Source organism: Heptranchias perlo, chromosome 8 (assembly GCF_035084215.1).
Source record: "Heptranchias perlo isolate sHepPer1 chromosome 8, sHepPer1.hap1, whole genome shotgun sequence".
Lineage (NCBI taxonomy): Eukaryota > Metazoa > Chordata > Chondrichthyes > Hexanchiformes > Hexanchidae > Heptranchias > Heptranchias perlo.
The window spans coordinates 72,781,244-72,800,784 of NC_090332.1; the positions used below are offsets into that span (position 1 = coordinate 72,781,244).

The following is a 19,541-nucleotide window of genomic DNA, read 5'->3' on the forward strand; positions in this document are numbered from 1 at the left end:
TAAACAAGCTTATTGTCGGTATACAGGAAAGTAGTGTTGAGGTCACAATTAGATCTGCCATGATTTTATCAAATGGCAGAGCAGGCTTGAGGGGCTGAATGGCCTACTCTTAGTTCATATGCCACCATAAAGGAAGAGGATATGGTCTGCATTTTGATTAGCCAGCAAAAGCTCTGTGTTTGCTTCCCTCCTTCCCCTTGCTATTGAATGCAGTTGCAGTTCTGATGGTTACAAGATCAACAAACTGGTTTTCAAATTCTGTAAATCTGGAAAAATGCTGGAAAAGCCCAGCAAGTGAGGCAGCATCTGTGGAGAAAGAAAGAGTCTTTGACCTGAAACGTTTACCCTGTTTCTTTCTCCGCAGATGCTGCCTCACTTGCTGAGTCTTTCCAGCATTTTCTTTGTTTATTTCAGATTTTCAGCTTTTGGTTTAGTATGTAAATCTGGGACAGGGGCCTTGCATGTGCAACACCAGCTTCCCCACTCCACTGGCTTCCATATTTAAATGTCTGGGCAAAGAGGTGCTGGCCTCCCTGAAATGGAGGGGGAAAATATCAGTTCCCAGTCTTGACCATCTTGCTGCAGAATGCCTTCTCCAACTGGAAGATATGTGTCCTCCCCCAAATCACATGCGACCCTTTTTTTTGCAGTTGAGTGGCATATTGCACTTGCCTGTCTTGATGTGACCCTTGGCTGGCTGTTGAATCATAAGAACATAAATAGGAGCAGGAGTAGACCATACGTCCCCTCAAGCCTGCTCTGTCATTCAATAAGATCATGGCTGATCATCTACCTCAGCTCCACTTTCCCGCCCCATCACCATATCTCTTGAATCCCTTGAGTCCAAAAACTATCGATCTCTCTTGAATATACTTAATGAGCATCCACAGCCCTCTAAGATAGAGAATTCCAAAGATTCACAACACGTGAAAATTTTTTTCCTCATCTCTGTGCTAAATGGCCGACCCCTAATCCTGAGACTATGACCTCTAGTTCTAGACTCTCCAGCCTGGAGAAACAGCCTCTCAGCATCTACACAGATCAGGGGTCAATAATTAAGTTAGGGATGTAACTGCGTACTGTAATCCTATTTGACTCGATCTATTATCGACCTAACTTTTTGTTCTGGTAGTAAAAGGTAGTGGGAATTGTATTTTTTTAAAATATATTTTAAAAAAATAATTGATTAAAAATATAGTGTTTGGAGGGAAGAACTGCTTCCTCTTAATTTTGAAAGGCAGGATTTTTTGGGTCTTAAAAGTTGTAGAAATGTAACACCTGTTTTGGCTGAAGATTTCTCTCCATCTTTTGCATTATATTAAACAGTTTCTGGATTTGAGACAAAGCTTCAGTATTGGTTGACCAAGTCCATGCCTAAAAGATGGCTTTGGTTTCAAAGCCAGAGGTTCAACGTTCTGCTACAGTTCTGGATGTTTTAACTCTTAAATTTATTTGTATCTTGTGAGCAAAAAAGTCACTCCTAACGTGACCAATGACAGAAGACACATTTCTGGTTAGAATAAGGTTAATTGTAATGGTTTAAAGTCTGTGGGTTTGGTCAACCAAACATGTTCTCCTGATTTGACCATGTGTAAAGGTTTTTTAAATAACATGATGTATGTTCACCTTTAAAACCTTGTATTCACTGATTATAAAACTGTAATGCAGGGGCGAAGTATCTCGCTTTTGCTGAATCCTCCTGCAAGTTATTAAGAAGGCCTCTTTGAAACTGCTCTATCTTGCTGTTTGAAGCTTATGGTACAAAAGAACAGGTACTGTTTTTTCAAAATTGTATTTTATCACTTGTAAAGTTGACCAAATGTGCAAATGTTTTTTGACTTTCTGTACAATGTGATGCAAAATGTGTAGTTTTCTGTTGTATGTTGTGTTTTTTTTTAAAAACTGTACAAGAGGAACCTGGGTACTGAATTTAAACACGTGCATAATGACACAAGAAATTGCAAACCATTTAATTTCTCTTCCTCCTTGATTCCAGATGAACGAAGGCGACAAGGACAGCCTGCCCTTCTGGGAGACCATCCTTCAACATATGGGGGTAATGAGTGGTTCAAGTAGAATCTTTTAAGAATGGGATAGCTCTCTTCATCTCCTTCTCCCCTCACTTTTTTTTTTCTCTTTTTATTTTCTCCCCCTCCACCCCAGCATTGTGACCGTTCACCATGTCCGCTTTATTTCATAAGTTCAAGCTTTTTCCCGTCATGGCAGCCAATCTTCTATTATAAGGGGCAAAATTGCTAACCTTATTTTAAAAAATACATATTTTATATATTTTTTCATATTAAAGTCTACGGATTTTTGAATCCCTATTTGCCACTGAGGGATTTTTTTTTTTGCCTACTTATTTTTGTTGCTGTATCGGCTCTGCAATATTAACTGAAGATTTTTTTAAAAAATTCGTTCATGGGATGTCGCTGGCAAGGCCAGCATTTATTGCCCATCCCTAATTGCCCTTGAAGGCGGCTCACCACCACCTTCTTGAACCACTGCAGTCCGTGTGGTGAAGGTTGTCCCACAGTGCTGTTAGGAAGGGAGTTCCAGGATCTTGAAGGACGATATATTTCCAAGTTGGGATGGTGTGTGACGTGGAGGGGAACGTGCAGGTGGTGTTGTTCCCACGTGCCTGCTGCCCTTGTGCTTCGAGTGGTAGAGGTCGCCGGTTTGGGAGGTGCTATTGAAGAAGCCTTGGCGAGTTGCTGCAGTGCATCCTGTGGATGGTGCACACTGCAGCCACAGTGCGCTGGTGGTGAAGAGAGTGAATGTTTAGGGTGGTAGATGGGGTGCCAATCAAGCGGGCTGCTTTGTCCTGGATGGTGTCGAGCTTCTTGAGTGTTGTTGGAGCTGCGCTCATCCAGGCAAGTGGAGAGTATTCCATCACACTCTTGACTTGTGTCTTGTAGATGGTGGAAAGGCTTTGGGGAGTCAGGAGGTGAGTCACTTGCTGCAGAATACCCAGCCACAGTATTTATATGGCTGGTCCAGTTAAGTTTCTGGTCAATGGTGACCCCCAGGATGTTGATGGTGGGGGGGATTTGGTGATGGTAATGCCATTGAATGTCAAGGGGAGGCGGTTAGACTCTCTCTTGTTGGAGATGGTCATTGCCTAGGACTTGTCTGGCGTGAATGTTACTTGCCACTTATCAGCCCAAGCCTGGATGTTGTCCAGGTCTTGCTGCATGCGGGCACGGACTGCTGCATTATCTGAGGGGTTGCAAATGGAACTGAACACTGTGCAATCATCAGCGAACATCCCCATTTCTGATCTTATGATGGAGGGAAGGTCATTGATGAAGCAGCTGAAGATGGTTGGGCCTAGGACACTGCTGTGAGGAACTCCTGCAGCAATGTCCTGGGGCTGAGATGATTGGCCTCCAACAACCACTACCATCTTTCTTTGTGCTAGGTATGACTCCAGCCACTGGAGAGTTTTCCCCCTGATTTCCATTGACTTCAATTTTACTAGGGCTCCTTGGTGCCACACTCTGTCAAATGCTGCCTTGATGTCAAGGGCAGTCATTCTCACCTCTGGAATTCAGCTCTTTTTGTCCATGTTTGGACCAAGGCTGTAATGAGGTCTGGAGCAGAGTGGTCCTGGCGGAACCCAAACTGAGCATAAGTGAGCAGGTTATTGGTGAGTAAGTGCTGCTTGATAGCACTGTCAACGACACCTTCCATCACTTTGCTGATGATTGAGAGTAGACTGATGGGGCGGTAATTGGCCGGGTTGGATTTGTCCTGCTTTTTGTGGACAGGACATACCTGGGCAATTTTCCACATTGTCGGGTAGATGCCAGTGTTGTAGCTGTACTGGAACAGCTTGGCTAAAGGTGCAGCTAGTTCTGGAGCACAAGTTTTCAGCACTGCAGCCGGGATGTTGTCGGGGCCCATAGCCTTTGCTGTATCCAGTGCACTCAAGCCGTTTCTTGATATCATGTGGAGTGAATCGAATTGGCTGAAGACTGGCTTCTGTGATGGTGGGGATATCGGGAGGAGGCCGAGATGGATCATTCACTTGGAACTACTGGCTGAAGATGGTTGCAAAAGCTTCAGCCTTGTCTTTTGCACTCACGTGCTGGACTCCACCATCATTGAGGATGGCGATGTTTACAAAGCCTCCTACAGAAAGGGGAATTGGGTTATAATTGCAGAAGTACTTCTGTTGGCCATAGCGATCCTACCAGCACTAATCCAATTCAACAGCCCCTCCCACCCCCAAAAAAGTGATCATTTTAAATTTGTTATCCAGAATACACCTCTCAATACCATTAATCTGACAATGGCTGCAGCCATTTTTCGCGCGCGCTCTCCTATTAATTTATGAACTTTGTTTTTGATCTTTCTAACCTCCAAATGTGGCAACCTACATATATGCTACTCCTCCACACTGCACATCTACCTGCTCTAACTTATTCCTTCCCAGGACCTTAGTACTAAGGAATGCCTTATCGCCTTCAATATTTCTTTCCTTGCATAACTGTAATGGATATATATATTTTTAAATGATACAGCTAGCTGAATGATTTGTGTGACAAAACAAGCTATGTTTTCTTCTGAATTGTATATAAATTGCTACAGCAGCAACACCCAATCGTGCTGAATGGCTTTAGTTTCGTCAAGTGAATTGCCAGAGTGAACCAGTGCAAGCTGCTAGGCAGCCAAATTTCGAAAGTTAATGTGCTTGCAGATGTTTACCCACTTCCTGTGAGCTCTGCTAACATTTCGACTCGATTCATGATTGAGGTGTTGTGGTGATTAAATCATAGCTGCTGCACTTTTTTTAAAAACACCAGCACTGTCCTTTTTGTTTCCTCCCTTTTTATTTTTTATTTGATACTATATCTGTGCATGAGTGTTTTATGTATTGGACATGAAAGGTGATTGAAAAATATCTTTGACCAGGCTTTCAAGCAAACCCTTTGGCATTGGCACACAGAATGGATGCTCGCTCTTCCAACAGCAGGCCCATGCACCTCTACTCTGCTCCTGACTATGAGTTTGTGCCCCAAGGCAAGGTTATAATGATTTATGGACTTAATCCGCACAAAGTGAATTGTGAAAAAGTCTTCAACCTTCTCTGCCTCTATGGCAATATTGAAAAGGTAAGACTTGACCTTTTTCTGCTTTGGTCTTGGTTGCTAATGCCTACTTACACTTCTTGTCCAATTTGAAGCTGTTTTGAATTGACATTTTAAAAAGGAGTTCTGTGCTCTAGAATGTGAAAACAGTGATTGGGTTTTCAAAACATTCAAGTGATTAATTTGAAATTATGTAAATAGAATCATAGAAAGGTTGCAGCACAGAAGGAGGCCATTCGGCCCATCAAGTCCGCGCCGGCTCTACGCAAGAGCAATCCAGCTAGTCCCACTCCCCAGCTCTTTTGCCGTAGCCCTGTAAGTTTTTCCTTTCAAGTACTTATCCAGTTCCCTTTTGAAGGCTATGATTGAATCTGCCTCCACCACCCCCTCGGGCAGTGCATTCCAGATCTTAACCACTCACTGTGTAAAAAAGTTTTTTCCTTGTCACCTTTTGCCAATCACCCTAAATCTATGTCCTCTGGTTCTTGTCCCTTCCGCCAATGGGAACAGTTTCTCTCTATCTACTCTGTCTAGACCCTTCAGAATAAGAACCTAGGTTTATATTTAAGCCTACAAGAATGGTCTAGCAAAAGCTTCTGGTGCCTCAGTTAAACTATGTACTGCCCCATCTAACGATTGGCGAATAATTGGCTACCATTGTTATTTGAAAATTAATTCTCCCCCTCCCCCAACCAAGGTCAGGGAGGAGAAGGATGAAAGAAAGGTGCAGTGAGAAGAAATTTAATTAGTTGACATATTCAAAATGATTTCATTTTAATATGATGCTTGCCTTCAGAATACGGTTGCCATTTTTAAAAAAAAACATTCCATTATTCGCTGTATAAATGACTTGTGTTATCCTTAGGTCAAGTTCATGAAGAGCATGCCAGATGCTGCCATGGTCGAAATGAGTGATGAATTTTCTGTGGATCGAGCTATCACCCATCTGAACAGCGTAGAGATGTTTGGAAAAAGAATTAATTTGTGGTAGGCACTTATTAAATATTTTCACACAACTATAGAAAAGAGTTTGAGGTTTCAATTCTTATGATGTGGACAGTTGCAATATTCTAAACTCCTGTGCTACTTCAGTGTCTCTAAGCAGGCATCGATCGTGCCGAGTCAATCGTATGAGTTGGTGGATGGAACTGATAGTTACAAGGAGTTCACCAACTCGAGGAATAACCGCTTCACTAATCCCGGACAGGCGGCCAAAAACAGGATCCAGCCTCCTTCCAATGTACTTCATTTCTTCAATGCTCCACCTGGTGTAACCGAAGAAACCTTTCAAGAGGTAAGACGTCAGATGCGAATGAAATAGTAGGAGAGTTCCCCCAGTCCCAAATTAAGCTTGCCGAGTTGCTGCATTGCACCCTGTAGATAGCACACACTGCAGCCATGATGCACCAGTGGTGGAGGGAGTGGATATTGAGTTCAAGGGCACCAGCCAAGCAAGCTGCTCTGTCCTGGATGGTGTCCAGCTGCTTGTATTGTTGCAGCTGAACCTATCCAGGCAAGTGGTGAGTATTCTATCACAGTCCTGACTTGAGCCTTATAGAAAGGGGTCAGATGGTGGGCCATTCATTGGAGTTCGTTAATCTGACTTTTTTGCCCTGCTCTTGTAGCCATTGTGTTGATGTGGCTGGTCTGGTTAAGTTTCTGGTCAGTGGTGACACTTTCCCTCTTCTTTTTATTCCCCCTCTTTCCCCCCCCCCCCCCCCCCCCCAAAGAATGTTGATGGTGGGAGACTTGGCTAAGAGCCATCAGCAAGAGACTTATATACCACTGCAAACTGTAACCTCCATTTTGTAAGAGCAGCTTGGTGCATGCCCTTCTACACTCCCTACTGAACCAGGGTTGGTCTTCTGGCTAGGTGGTGATGAAAGAGGTTGGGATGTGCTTGCCTATAAGGTTACAGATTGCCGTTGTATACAAGTCTTGCTGGATCTCTCCTTACTTAGTTGCACTTGGCATGGCAATAGTGCCACACAACACGATAGAGGGAGTCCTCACTGTGAAGACTAGACTTTGTCTTCACATGGGACTGTACAGTGGTCACTGGTACCAGTGCTATCGTGGACATTTGTATCTGTGGCAGATAAGTCAGTAAGGACAAGTTGAAGTGGAATACTTCCTCCATGTTGGTTCCCTCACCATCCAAAGCAGGTCCAATCAGGCAGCTCTGTTAGTGATGGTACTACCGAGCTACTCTCTGTCATTTGAGGTCCCCCACCCAGAGTAAGTTTTTGTGCCTTTTTGGTCAGCGCATCCTCCAAGCAGTGGTCAACATAAAGGAGTACTGATATTTGTCACTTGAAGTGGGCCAATAGATGATATCGGGAGTTTTCTTTTTTGATCTAAAGCCATGAGACACCATGGGGTCTGGAGTCAATGTTGAGAACTTCAGAGTCATGCCCACTCTTCTGTATACCACTGTGCCCCTGTCTCTCTCGTGGGCCTTTCAAGCCAGTGGGTCAGGTCTTTGGGGATGGTGATGGAGGCGTCTTGGATGTTGGTTGATGGATATGATTCTGTGAGGATGACTGTCAGGCTGTTGTTTGACCAATCTGTGGAGCTAGCCTCCTAACTTGAGCACCAGTCCCCAGATGTTAGGATTCTGCAGGGTCGACTGGGCTGGGATAGCCTGAGTATTGTCCTGACCCACAGATTAACAGATTTATTGAATTAAATTCCACAACTTGCCAGTGGTGGGATTTGAACTCTCAACGTCTGAGTTGCTAGTCTAGAACAGTACCGCGCTCTAATTCTGCACAGTATTAATGGGAAGTTGAACAGACTCATTGTTTACTGGGTTGGATGCAAGCAATGGAGTTCTGGATACATTGGGGTTTGACTAGGATGGAGCTTGGAAGAAGAGCATGAAGTCTAGCCTGGAGGACAGTTCTGGCACAAATTGGGACAGAACCCAGATTCGTTCCCACTCTTCATTTTTGGAACCTCCATTGTTGGAAGGTATTTTCCTTCCTTTTGGGGAAAGGGGGATGGAAAGGTGTCCATTCTAAAAAACCTAATTGTGAAGAGTAAAGTTCCTAATTCTGCATCCATTAGGAATTGCTACACTGGTAGTTTAAACGCATTGAGATGATGGCTTCACTGTTTTAACATCTTTCACTCTCTTGCAACAGATGTTTTAATTTAAATCGATCTTGTCTCTCACCTTAGGTTTGTGAGGATTGTGAGCTGAAGCCTTTTAGAACTTTCAAGACATTTAGTGGAAAATGTAAGTAATGCAGTTGTGAAAGTGGAAAATTGAAAACTGTCTTCAATTATAAATCATTAGTGTGAAATGCTGTATTTTTATCCTCTGCTAGTTTTTAAAAACTTAATTCACTTGTGCCAAATAGTAACTTTTCTAATGCTTTGAGAATTAGTCATGACTGAGATCAACTTTGAGCGCTGTCACTCTTGACTGAGACATTTTATGTAATTAGTTTCCATTCAGGGCAATTGGACTCTAGTTTCAGCTGTATACAAGTGCCTTCAATTTGACAGCGTATAAACAGTTATCAATGTAGCAAAATACTTTACAAAAAGAGATGGACACTGAGCAAGAGTTTAGGAGGTGGGGGGCTGGGGAAGGTGATAGTTGATGAAGAGAAATAGGTTTTTGAGGGTGTGCAAGTTGATGGGCTTTGGGAAGGGAGCTCCAGAGTGCTGGGAGTAAAAGTCAAAGGAGATGGGAGAGGAACACACAAGGTCAGAACTGGAAGAGTGGAGGGGTGCGAGCAGGGGTGTATGGCTGGAGGAGGTTTCAGAGATGGAGCAAGGCTTCATAGACTAGGACTTCAAAATTGGTGTACGCGCAGCTGAGGACTGGGGTCCTGGCTAAGTGGAACTTAGTGCAGGGTGTGATACAGGCAGTGGATGTCTGGATAAATTGGAGTTTTGTCTGGGATGACGCTTGGAAGGCCAGTAAGGAGGGCATGAAGCCAAGTCTGGTGGACAGTTTGTCGTGTGAGTGAAGTAGGAGCAGAAATGGGCACAATTGTGGCAGTGGGATTGGGGGGGGTTTAAGTTGGGATCGGGCAGAATATTGGTCACAAACGATCACCAGTCAGTTTGTCGACTAGTTGCTGAAGAATTGCACCAAGAGGCCTTAGTAGTACTGTGCGTAGAGAGGATGTTTTCGGAGTCCCAGGAGAGGGTTAATTAGCCTTCATTTTGCACTTTTTTTAGCTCTGGCTACCATGACTGGAAAAGAGAGACTGGGAACCAGGGTTTGGAAGTAAACAGCAGCAGTTGGCAGTAACCCCGCCAGCAGAACGTCCTCCTTCCTCCTGCAAACCGCCAAAGGATTTTGTGCACTTTTTTAGTTCAACATAAGAATCTGAGAAAGGGGGTGGTGAGATCAGGTTGGAGAGCTTTAAAGTCTGGAGTTTGAGCAGTTTTCAGCCTTGCCGTTGTTGAGCTGAAGAAAGGTCAGCTTGAGGACAGACAAGACCTGAAGGATAGGTGTACAACCATTTTCACACTTCATAGCAAAGCTTGACTGCTTATGAACAAGTCACTACTGCCCACTACTGACCGGATAGTGTTGACACCTGACTAAACTTTCCAGTACTGCTTCTATTGGATGCTTAGTAAGCTATGATAGCCATTTTGCAAGTAGACTTTCGACGATCTGTCTACTTTCTAGCCGACAGGAGTTTATCCGGCCTGTTGGAGTGGGAGACGAAAAACGATGCTGTTGAAGCACTGACTGTACTGAATCACTACCAGATGAAAAACACAAGTAAGTGTTCACGTGACACATGGAATGGTCAAAGCTTAAAATTTTAGCTTGTATGGTAATTGGTAAGGATTGACCCCTTTCCTTTGGAGCCTGAGCTTGAATCTGATACAGGGGTTCGATGAGCAGTGAGTTTAAACAGCCTCAGTCTAGTTGCATAAGGTCCCAGCAGTAAATTAATTGGTACTAAATTGACACACTCGCTCAGGCCACAAGGTGGGAAATTGGGAAAAATGTCGCACTGCTGCAGTAAGGAGTGCTTTCCTCAAGTCGATGTTGAGACCAGAGTAGAGGGAAGCTTTACTCTGCATCAAATGGTGATGTACCAAACCTGGGAGCAGGGGGAGTGGGACTAATTGGATAGTTCTTTCAAAGAGCCGGCACAGGCACGATGGGCCGAATGGCCGCCTCCTGTGTTGTATGATTCCATAAAGATCGATCTTATGAATACCATACAAGCTAAAAGTGTTAGATAAGGTGGAGCAGGTGCTGGTAACATAAGCTTTGTTTGAAAATTCGGTTGCCGTTGTTATTGCCAGCCAGCAGCATCTGTTTCGTAACCAAAGTATTTTTAAACCCATGTCTTGAGACCTAGGTTTGATCTCGAGGCCATTTAGAATCATAGAATGGTTACAATGCGGGAAAAGGCCATTCGGCCCTTCGAGTCCATGCTGGCTCTGCAAGAGCAATCCAGCTAGTCCCACTCCCCTGCCCTATCCCCGTAGCCCTGCATATTTTTTCCTTTCAAGTACTTAGCCAGTTCCCTTTTGAAAGCCATGATTGAATCTGCTTCCACCACCCACTCTGGCAGTGTATTCCAGATCCTAACCACTTGCTGTGAAAGTTTTTCCTCATATCACCTTTGGTTTCTTTGCCAGTCACCTTAAATCTGTGTCCTGTGGTTCTTGACCCTTCTGCCAATGGGAACAGTTTCTCTCTATCCTGTCTAGATCCTTCATGATTTTTAATTACCTCTATCAAATCTCCTCTCAACCTTCTGTTCCAAGGAGAACAACCCCAGCTTCTCCAGTCTATCCACGTAACTAAAGTCCCTCATCCCTGGAATCATTCTAGTAAATTTCTTCTGCACCCTCTCTAAGGCCTTCATCTTTCCTAAAGTACAGTGCCCAGAACTGAACACAATACTCCAGTTGTGGTCAAACCAGTGTTTAATAAAGGTTCATCATAACCTCCTTGCTTTTGTACTGTATGCCTCTATTTATAAAGCTCAGGATTCCATATGCTTTCTTAACTGCTTTCTCAACCTGTCCTGCCACCTTCAACGATTTGTGCACAGATACCCCAGATCTGTGTTCCTGTACCCCTTTTAGAATTGTGCCCTCTAGTTTATATTGCCTCTCCTCGTTCTTCCTACCGAAATGTATCACTTCACATTTTTCTGTGTTAAATTTCATCTGCCACGTGTCCACCCGTTTCACCAGCCTGTCTATATCCTCTTGAAGTCTATCACTATCCTACTCACTGTTTACTACACTTCCAAGTTTTGTGTCAGCTGCATATTTGGTAATTATGCCCTGTACACCCAAGTCCAAAACAATATATATCAAAAAAAGCAGTGGTCCTAGTGCCGACCCCTGGGGAACACCACTGTACACCTCCGTCCAGTCCGAAAAACAACAGTTCACCACTACTCTCTGCTTCCTGTTACTTAGCCAATTTTGATTCCATGCTGCTACTGCCCCCTTTATTCCATGGGCTTCAAACTTGATGACAAGTCTATTATGCAGCACTTTATCAACCATCGTTTATCAACTTTATCAACCATGCGTTTGCAACCATCTTCAGCCAGAAGTGCCGAGTAGATGATCCATCCCTACCTCCTCCCATTTTCCCCACCATTACAGAAACCAGTCTTCAGCCAATTTGATTCACTCCACGTGATATCAAGAAACAGCTGAGTGCATTGGATACAACAAAGGCTATGGGCTCCGACAACATCCCGGCTGTAGTGCTGAAGACTTGTGCTCCAGAACTAGCCGCGCCTCTAGCCAAGCTGTTCCAGTACAGCTACAACACTGGCATCTACCTGACAATGTGGAAAATTGCCCAGGTATGACCTGTCCACAAAAAGCAGGACAAATCCAATCCAGCCAATTACCGCCCCATCAGTCTACTCTCACTCATCAGCAAAGTGATGGAAGGTGTTGTCGACAGTGCGATCAAGCGGCACTTACTCACCAATAACCTGCTCGCCGATGCTCAGTTTGGGTTCCGCCAGGACCACTCGGCTCCAGACCTCATTACCGCCTTGGTCCAAACATGGACAAAAGAGCTGAATTCCAGAGGTGAGGTGAGAGTGACTGCCCTTGACATCAAGGCAGCATTTGACTGAGTGTGGCACCAAGGAGCCCTAGTAAAATTGAAGTTAATGGGAATCAGGGGGAAAATTCTCCAGTGGCTGGAGTCATACCTAGCACAAAGGAAGATGGTAATGGTTGTTGGAGGCCAATCATCTCAGCCCCAGGACATTGCTGCAGGAGTTCCTCAGGGCAGTGTCCTAGGCCCAGCCGTCTTCAGCTGCTTAATCAATGACCTTCCCTCTATCATAAGGTCAGAAATGGGGATGTTCGCTGATGATTGCACAGTGTTCAGTTCCAATCGCAACCCTTCAAATAATGAAGCAGTCTGTGCCCGTATGCAGCAAGAACTGGACAACAGCCAGGCTTTGGCTGATGTCTGGCGCAAATGTTACTTGCCACTTAAGTGCCAGGCAATGACCATCTCCCCTTGACATTCAACGGCATCAACATCCTGGGTGTCACCATTGACCAGAAACTTAACTGGACCAGCCATATAAATACTATGGCTACAAGAGCAGGTCAGAGGCCGGGTATTCTGTGGCGAGTGACTCACCTCCTGACTCCCCAAAGCCTTTCCACCATCTACAAGGCACAAGTTAGGAGTGTGATGGAATACTCTCCACTTGCCTGGATGAGTGCAGCTCCAACAACACTCGAAGCTCGACACCATCCAAGACAAAGCAGGCCGCTTGATTGGCACCCCATCCACCACCCTAAACATTCACTCTCTTCACCACCGGCGCACAGTTGCTGCAGTGTGTACCATCCACAGGATGCACTGCAGCAACTCGCCAAGGCTTCTTCAACAGCACCTCCCAATCACGTGACCTCTACCACCTAGGACAAGAGCAGCATGTACATGGAAACAACACCACCTGCACGTTCCCCTCCGAGTCACACATCTTCCCGACTTGGAAATACATCGCCGTTCCTTCATTGTCGCTGGGTCAAAATCCTGGAACTCCCTTCCTAACAGCACTGTGGGAGAACCTTCACCACACGGACTGCAGCAGTTCAAGAAGGCAGCTCACCACCACCTTCTCAAGGGCAATTAGGGATGGGCAATAAACGCCCGCGACGCCCACATCCCATGAACGAATAAAAAAAAGCGTTTTGAAAGTCCACATACACCCCAAATCAACCGCATTGCCCTCATCGACCCTCTCTGTTACCTCATCAAAAAACTCAAGTTAAACACGATTTGCCTTTAACAAATCTATGCTGGCTTTCCCTAATCAACCCACACTTGTCCAAGTGACTGCTAATTCTGTCCCGGATTATCGTTTAAAACTTTCCCCACCACCGAGGTTAAACTGACTGGCCTATAATTGCTGGTTTTATCCTTACACCCTTTTTGAACACTGAATGACGATGGTATCTACCCAATTCTGTCCTGTGGAACACTGCAGATGCAGTTAGGTTAATCGAAGGTGACTGGAATCGTACCCAAAGAGTGTGTAGTCTACAGGACACAGGTTGCCTGATGGATGGCATCATCACCTGCAAATGTGAATCTCCAAGTTTAGCTGTGCAGTCCTCAAGCCATGGTTGTTGGAGCATTTGGTTAACCCCTGGAACCCTACCATATGTCTTTCCCCCCCCCCCCCCCCCACCCCACCAAGGCTTGTTTGTGTAAGCAACAACCAAGTTCAGTTAGTGAGGAATCTATCCTATCTAGTTACTTCCAACAATAAGAGGTTTATGATGTACGGTGTACACATCCTCCAGGGTGTGCAAAAGAGCAGCCCACATCGACTGTTTCCCCAATCCTCAGGTGAGGGAAGAAGCACTTAAACCATGCTTATTGTGTCCCGATGGAACAACTGGGATCTGAAACTAATGGTCATGGCATGGGGAGTTGGAATGTTTTCTCATCTGTGGTTTAGTTCTTCAGATCATTAATGCGCAGTTGCTCAGTGCAACTCAGATTTTTCTTCTTGAATTCTGAGGTGACCTGCAAGAATGGTCGGCTGAAAGTGCTAAACTACAAAGTTCTTGCGTTAGTCCACATTCAGATATTTGACATCAAGGCAAGGCGGTGAAGGCTTCTACAGACCATGTCAACTCTTGCTTTGTAAAGTCTTAATTCCTCACTGTTTGAATATTGTAAAATTTGTATATTTAAATTTTTTTTTTAAATGTTTAATGCAGTTGATAAAGTTTATATGCTTTCGGAAGCCAAGATTTGAATAAAACTCTAAACCATGTTGTTTTCAGATGGCCCATACCCTTACACCTTGAAGCTCTGCTTTTCCACCATGTCCCATGCATGAAGACCCAACTAAAGTTTGAAGATGATTTTGAATTAACACTTGTAGGTCAACTTATACGGAACGTTTCCAAATTGCAAAAGAAAAATGTAGATCTCTGGTGTCCATCTTGGAAGATATTTTCTTTGTTCAGTTTAAATTGTAACTTTTTTCAGAATTGTATCAATGTAAAAGTAGACATTTAACTAAGTGTTCCTTTGTTAGGTAAAATAATTTTTTTTGCAGTCAGTGTGTCAGTACTTAAAGAGCTTAATGTTTATGCAAGTGACCTTGTAAATTAGAACTATGCAAGTGATGAAAAGCATCTACTTGTGGCATATTTTTACAAATTCAAAGGCACTTTTATCCAGTGAGATGAAACTAGGATTCTTCTTTAGGAAATGTAGTTTGAAAAAGTTTTAGTTTTACTATAAACTACATACAGTTGTGATCTGGAGAGTTCTTTCTGTGTACTGCTAAACTGAAGTGCCAAAATAGTGATTTTTGAACACTATACCTGAACTTGGTATTTGTATGGCTTGTTGCCACGTTAATTCTTGCTGTGGTTCAGTAGTTCATTAAACAATTACTACAAGTATCTGATTGATTGTGAATTATTTCTCTAATTAATAAAGATTGTAAAACTAAACTAAAATTGGTGGTGGTCAACTTCTCAAAACTAGGAAAGACTAACTGGTTCTCTTCTGTTAGTTTGTTTGTTCCATCTCTTTTCTTGTCTCTTTGTATCTGACACGTGTGGGAAACCTGTCGCCGTGTTTGATCTTCAAGCTGCTGGGAAATCTAAACGTATCATTTTGTTGGCAAGATGTGGAATTCACACCCCCTTCCTCATAGAGACACACTTGATTTGCCTGAATCTAGGCATAGGTTGCCTGCACCAAGGCTTGGGAACGCTCAAGTGGGGATGAAGTTACAGCAGGAGCTGAAACTATACAGAGCACTGTTTTGGTAGGAGGAATGAGGCCACATATTGCTTGGATAATAGTCTAAATGGGGTAGAGGAGCAAAGAGATCTCGGGGTACAATCACTAAAAGTAATGATGCATGTTAATAAGGCCATTTTTTAAAAAGGCAAACCAAGCACTGGGGTTCATTTCTAAACTGATAAAATTGAAAAGCAGAAGTTGTTAAACTTACATCAAACCTTGGTTGGACCACACTTGGAGTACTGTGCACAGTTTTGGTCTCCATATTATAAAAAAGATAGTGAGGCATTGGAGAAGGTGCAATAAAAGATTCACAAGGATGATACCAGAACTGAGAGGATATACTAATCAGGAAAGGCTGAACAGGCTGGGCTCTTTTCTCTAGAAAAGAGAAGGCTGAGGGGTGACCTGATAGAGGTCTTTTAAGATAATGAAAGGGTTTGATAGGGTAGACTAGAGGTCATAAATATAAAATAGTCATTAAGAAATCATATATGGAATTCAGAAGAAACTTCTTTCCACATTCTTACCACTCTATGGGGAATGTGCTATCGCAATGAATAGTTGAGGCAAATAGCATAGATGCATTTAAGTGGAAGCTAGATGAGCATACGCAGGCGAAAGGAATAGTGGATATGCTGATGGGGGAGATGAAGTAGGAAGAGATTAGGCTCGTGTGGAACATTAACGCCAGCACACAGCAGTTGGGCCAAATGGCCTGTATAAATCTTGCCACTGCTTGACCTCTGACCTGCTAGGATCACCCTATCTGTTGCAACATTGTCTTGCAGTGTTATTTGGAGTAAAGTCAGAAGAATCCCAGTGCACAGTCTGCCCCTTATGGGTGCTAATAGTGAGCCAGTCTGGTTCACTTATTATTGAAAGGGGCTTAGAGAATTATTGACCTACTGGCTCAGGTGTCTAATTTGTAATCGGCCATAGAGATTTGGCTTAGCTCTGTGCTTCCATCACCTGAGCCACCTTCCTTTTCTTCTCCTGGCTGCACCAAAAAAGTAGTCAATTAATTGGTCATTAGACAACTGACCGGCACAAAATTTGAATCCATGCTATGCTCCCAACTGGAACGTGGAATGCATAGCTGAGGCTTTACATTGAATATCATGGAATGGTGGTTCCACATGTTAGGCGTGCAGTGTTTCCACAGCAGTTGCTGGTCCTTCTGCAACTTAATCATGGATATATGAACATATTTTCTCATACCTGACTTCTAGGTGATGCCTTCCTGCAGTTGTTGTCTGTTTTCTTATCCGCTGTACAGCAGACGTTTTCTTTCCGTGCTCGGAGGTCTTATCTAGAACTGTTTGGATCATGACACCAACCTTAATGACCTATAAGTTCCAAGTCCATTGCTGCACACCAGCAACTGCTGAATCCAGATCCTCGGGAGTGAGTTAGGTACTGATCTCTCGCTACGTTGTGGCTACCAAGACTCTGATGCTGCCCTTACATTTGACGCTATAAAACGGGATGGAGTTTGTCCAATTTCAACGCAGTCATTGGTTACCAAATCCCTGATTGTTATTTAAGGGGGCTGCTCCTCAAGTTCTGGCTGCACTTCAGTCCCACGCTCCTGATCTTTGGCTGCCCAGTGAGGAGGGGGCGGGCAGGTCGGTGGACGTCCTCCTGGGCCTGCTCCTGAGCCTGTCCAAGGGTGGCTATACACAGGTCCAGGTGGACATGGCCCGTGGGGACGGTTGCTTGGATTGTCTGCCTCTTCCGCGGAATTCTCCGCGCCTGGGTGGCCCTGGAGATGGAGCACGCGGTGTCTACCGGAACACTTGAGGCTTTCCGTGACCGGTGGGCACCGCAGTGGCTGGAGTGCATCCTGGACCAGAATAATAAAATTTTGATTTGACACTTGTTTTGATTTTTTTTTTACTTCTGCACCTAAACACACCCTAAATCGTCCCTTCTTATAAAAGGGGGGCCTAAAAACACAAGAAAAAAAAATCCGATTGTATCTGCAGTTGAATGTGATAGCGTGAGGTGCGTTCTCAATCCAGTTCCTACTGGGTCCACAGGACAAAACTAACGACGCTACTTGACACCATTGTGACTGTCTCACTCAGGAGGCCACCTGTTGACTGATGTGGAAGATTGAAAAAACATTGGTTCGGTAGTGGACACTCAGGTTGGCACTGAGGCACCTTGTTGAGGCTGAGTAGATGAATCTTGACTCTGCATCTGTTTCTGAATAGGAGTGCTTGATATGGACACTACAATCAGCAGTACAGTCATGTTTGATATGTTCAAATTGTAGATCCCACATACTGTATATCTGATCTGGTACCCAAGCTATTATTGCCTCTTTTAAGATTGTTCTTATGTTGGCACAAAACTGGTCAAAAGACATACTGACTGCAATTAAAATGTTTTCTCCAAGAATAACTGCTTTAGATTATTTCTGATCCTACTAAAAATGTTAATTGCTTAAGTTACTGTGACTGCTCTATTTCATGTGAACATAATTATTGATCTACAGTACAATGGAGTACTGCAAGATTCAGCTGTTCCTTGCCCAATGTGACAGATTTACTTCTTGGGCATGAATAAGGTATATCAGACTGGTTCTTAATTAGATGAGAAGACATTTATTTATTGTGTACGACAGACTTACTGGGAACAGTTTAGGCCCGTCATTCTGGATTTTGAAGGGGAGAGAGGTGAAATTATTAGTTAACTACTTTCCAATTGTACGGCTTGCTTTTAGGCCTTAATAAAAAAAAATTCCAAACCTAAAATGATCGCAAATATAGGCAAGAGGTGTGGTCAACAACCGAGGCAACTGTACGGATATTTTCAATCCTAGCAACGGCAGTTGGTGTGAGAGTGCTACCACTGAGCCGAGGCTGACACCCTAGATTGCTTAACTATGCCCAGACCTTTTTTTCAACCCATCCCCTTATTTCAGCTCCAAAAGACATACAACTCTGGTTCCCACAGCATCTGGGTCATAATGAACTCAAAGGCTGTAATATAAAATAATGTTCTTTAGGATAATCTGACTCCCACCCTACTTCATCTAGCCATATCTGCATATCCTTCTACTCCTTTCTCCCTCGTGTACTTATCTAGCTTCCCCTTATATGCACCTATGCTATTCACCTTAACTACATAGCAAGTTCCACATTCTAACCACTGCGGATAAAGACATTTCTCCTGGATTATTAGTGACTATCTTATATTTATTGCTCCTAGTTATGGTCTCCCCTGCAAGTGGAAACATCATCTCTATATCTATCAGAACCTTTCATAATATTGAAGACCTCTATCAGGTCACCCCCTCCTCAGTCTTCTCTTTTCTAGAGAAAAGTGCCCCAGCCTATTCAATCTTTCCTGATAGATATAACCTCTCATTTCTCGTAACATCCTAATAAATCTTTTTTTGCACCTTCTCCAGTGCCTCTATATCCTTTTTATAGTGTGGAGACCAGACATAGTACCAGTTCGTAGTACTCCAAGTGTGGTCTAACCAAGGTTCAGTACAAGTTTAGCACAACTTGTCTGTTTTTCAATTCTATCCTTCTAGAAATGATCCCCAGTGCTTGGTTTGCTTTTTTAAAATGGTCTTATTAAACTACGTCACTACTTTTAGTGATTTGTATATCTGTATCCCTAAATCCTCTGTTCCTTTACCCCGTTTAGACTCTTATTTTCGAAGAAGTATGTGGCCTCCTTATTATTCCTACCAAAATGTACCACCTCATGCTTATCTATATTAAAATTCATTTGCCAATTACACACCTATTCTGCAAGCTTATTAATTAATGTCTTCCTGTATTTTGTTACAGTCCTCCTTAGTACTAACTATACCCCTCCAATTTGGTGTCATCCAATTCCCGAGTCCAAATCATTTATGTATATGGTGAACAACAGTGGTCCCAGCACCGATCCTTGTGGAACATCACTTCCCACCTTTTGCCAGTTTGAGTAACTACCTTTAACCCCTACTCTCTGTTTTCTGTTTTGTAGCCAGCTTGCTATCCATTCTGCTACTTGTCCCCTGACTCCACATGCTCTGACCTTAATCATAAGTCTACAATGCAGTACCTTATCGAAGGCCTTTTGAAAATCCAAATATATTACATCAACTGCATTACCGTTGTCTACACTTTCTGTTACTTCTTCAAAGAATTCAATAAAGTTGGTCAAGCATGACC

At 43.6% G+C, this 19,541-nt stretch overlaps 1 protein-coding gene across 1 annotated transcript in view; it reads left to right on the plus strand.

The window, feature by feature from the left end:
- Positions 1-15,011, plus strand: part of LOC137324695 (heterogeneous nuclear ribonucleoprotein L-like) — a 43,018-nt gene extending 28,007 nt beyond the window's left edge. Inside the window, exons 7-13 of the mRNA XM_067989295.1 lie at positions 1,997-2,056; positions 4,918-5,117; positions 5,959-6,080; positions 6,186-6,387; positions 8,277-8,334; positions 9,751-9,846; positions 14,382-15,011. Of these exons, the coding sequence (XP_067845396.1) occupies positions 1,997-2,056; positions 4,918-5,117; positions 5,959-6,080; positions 6,186-6,387; positions 8,277-8,334; positions 9,751-9,846; positions 14,382-14,437 (794 nt within the window). The 3' untranslated portion in view covers positions 14,438-15,011. The remainder of the gene's footprint in view (positions 1-1,996; positions 2,057-4,917; positions 5,118-5,958; positions 6,081-6,185; positions 6,388-8,276; positions 8,335-9,750; positions 9,847-14,381) is intronic.
- Positions 15,012-19,541: the final 4,530 nt, after the last annotated feature.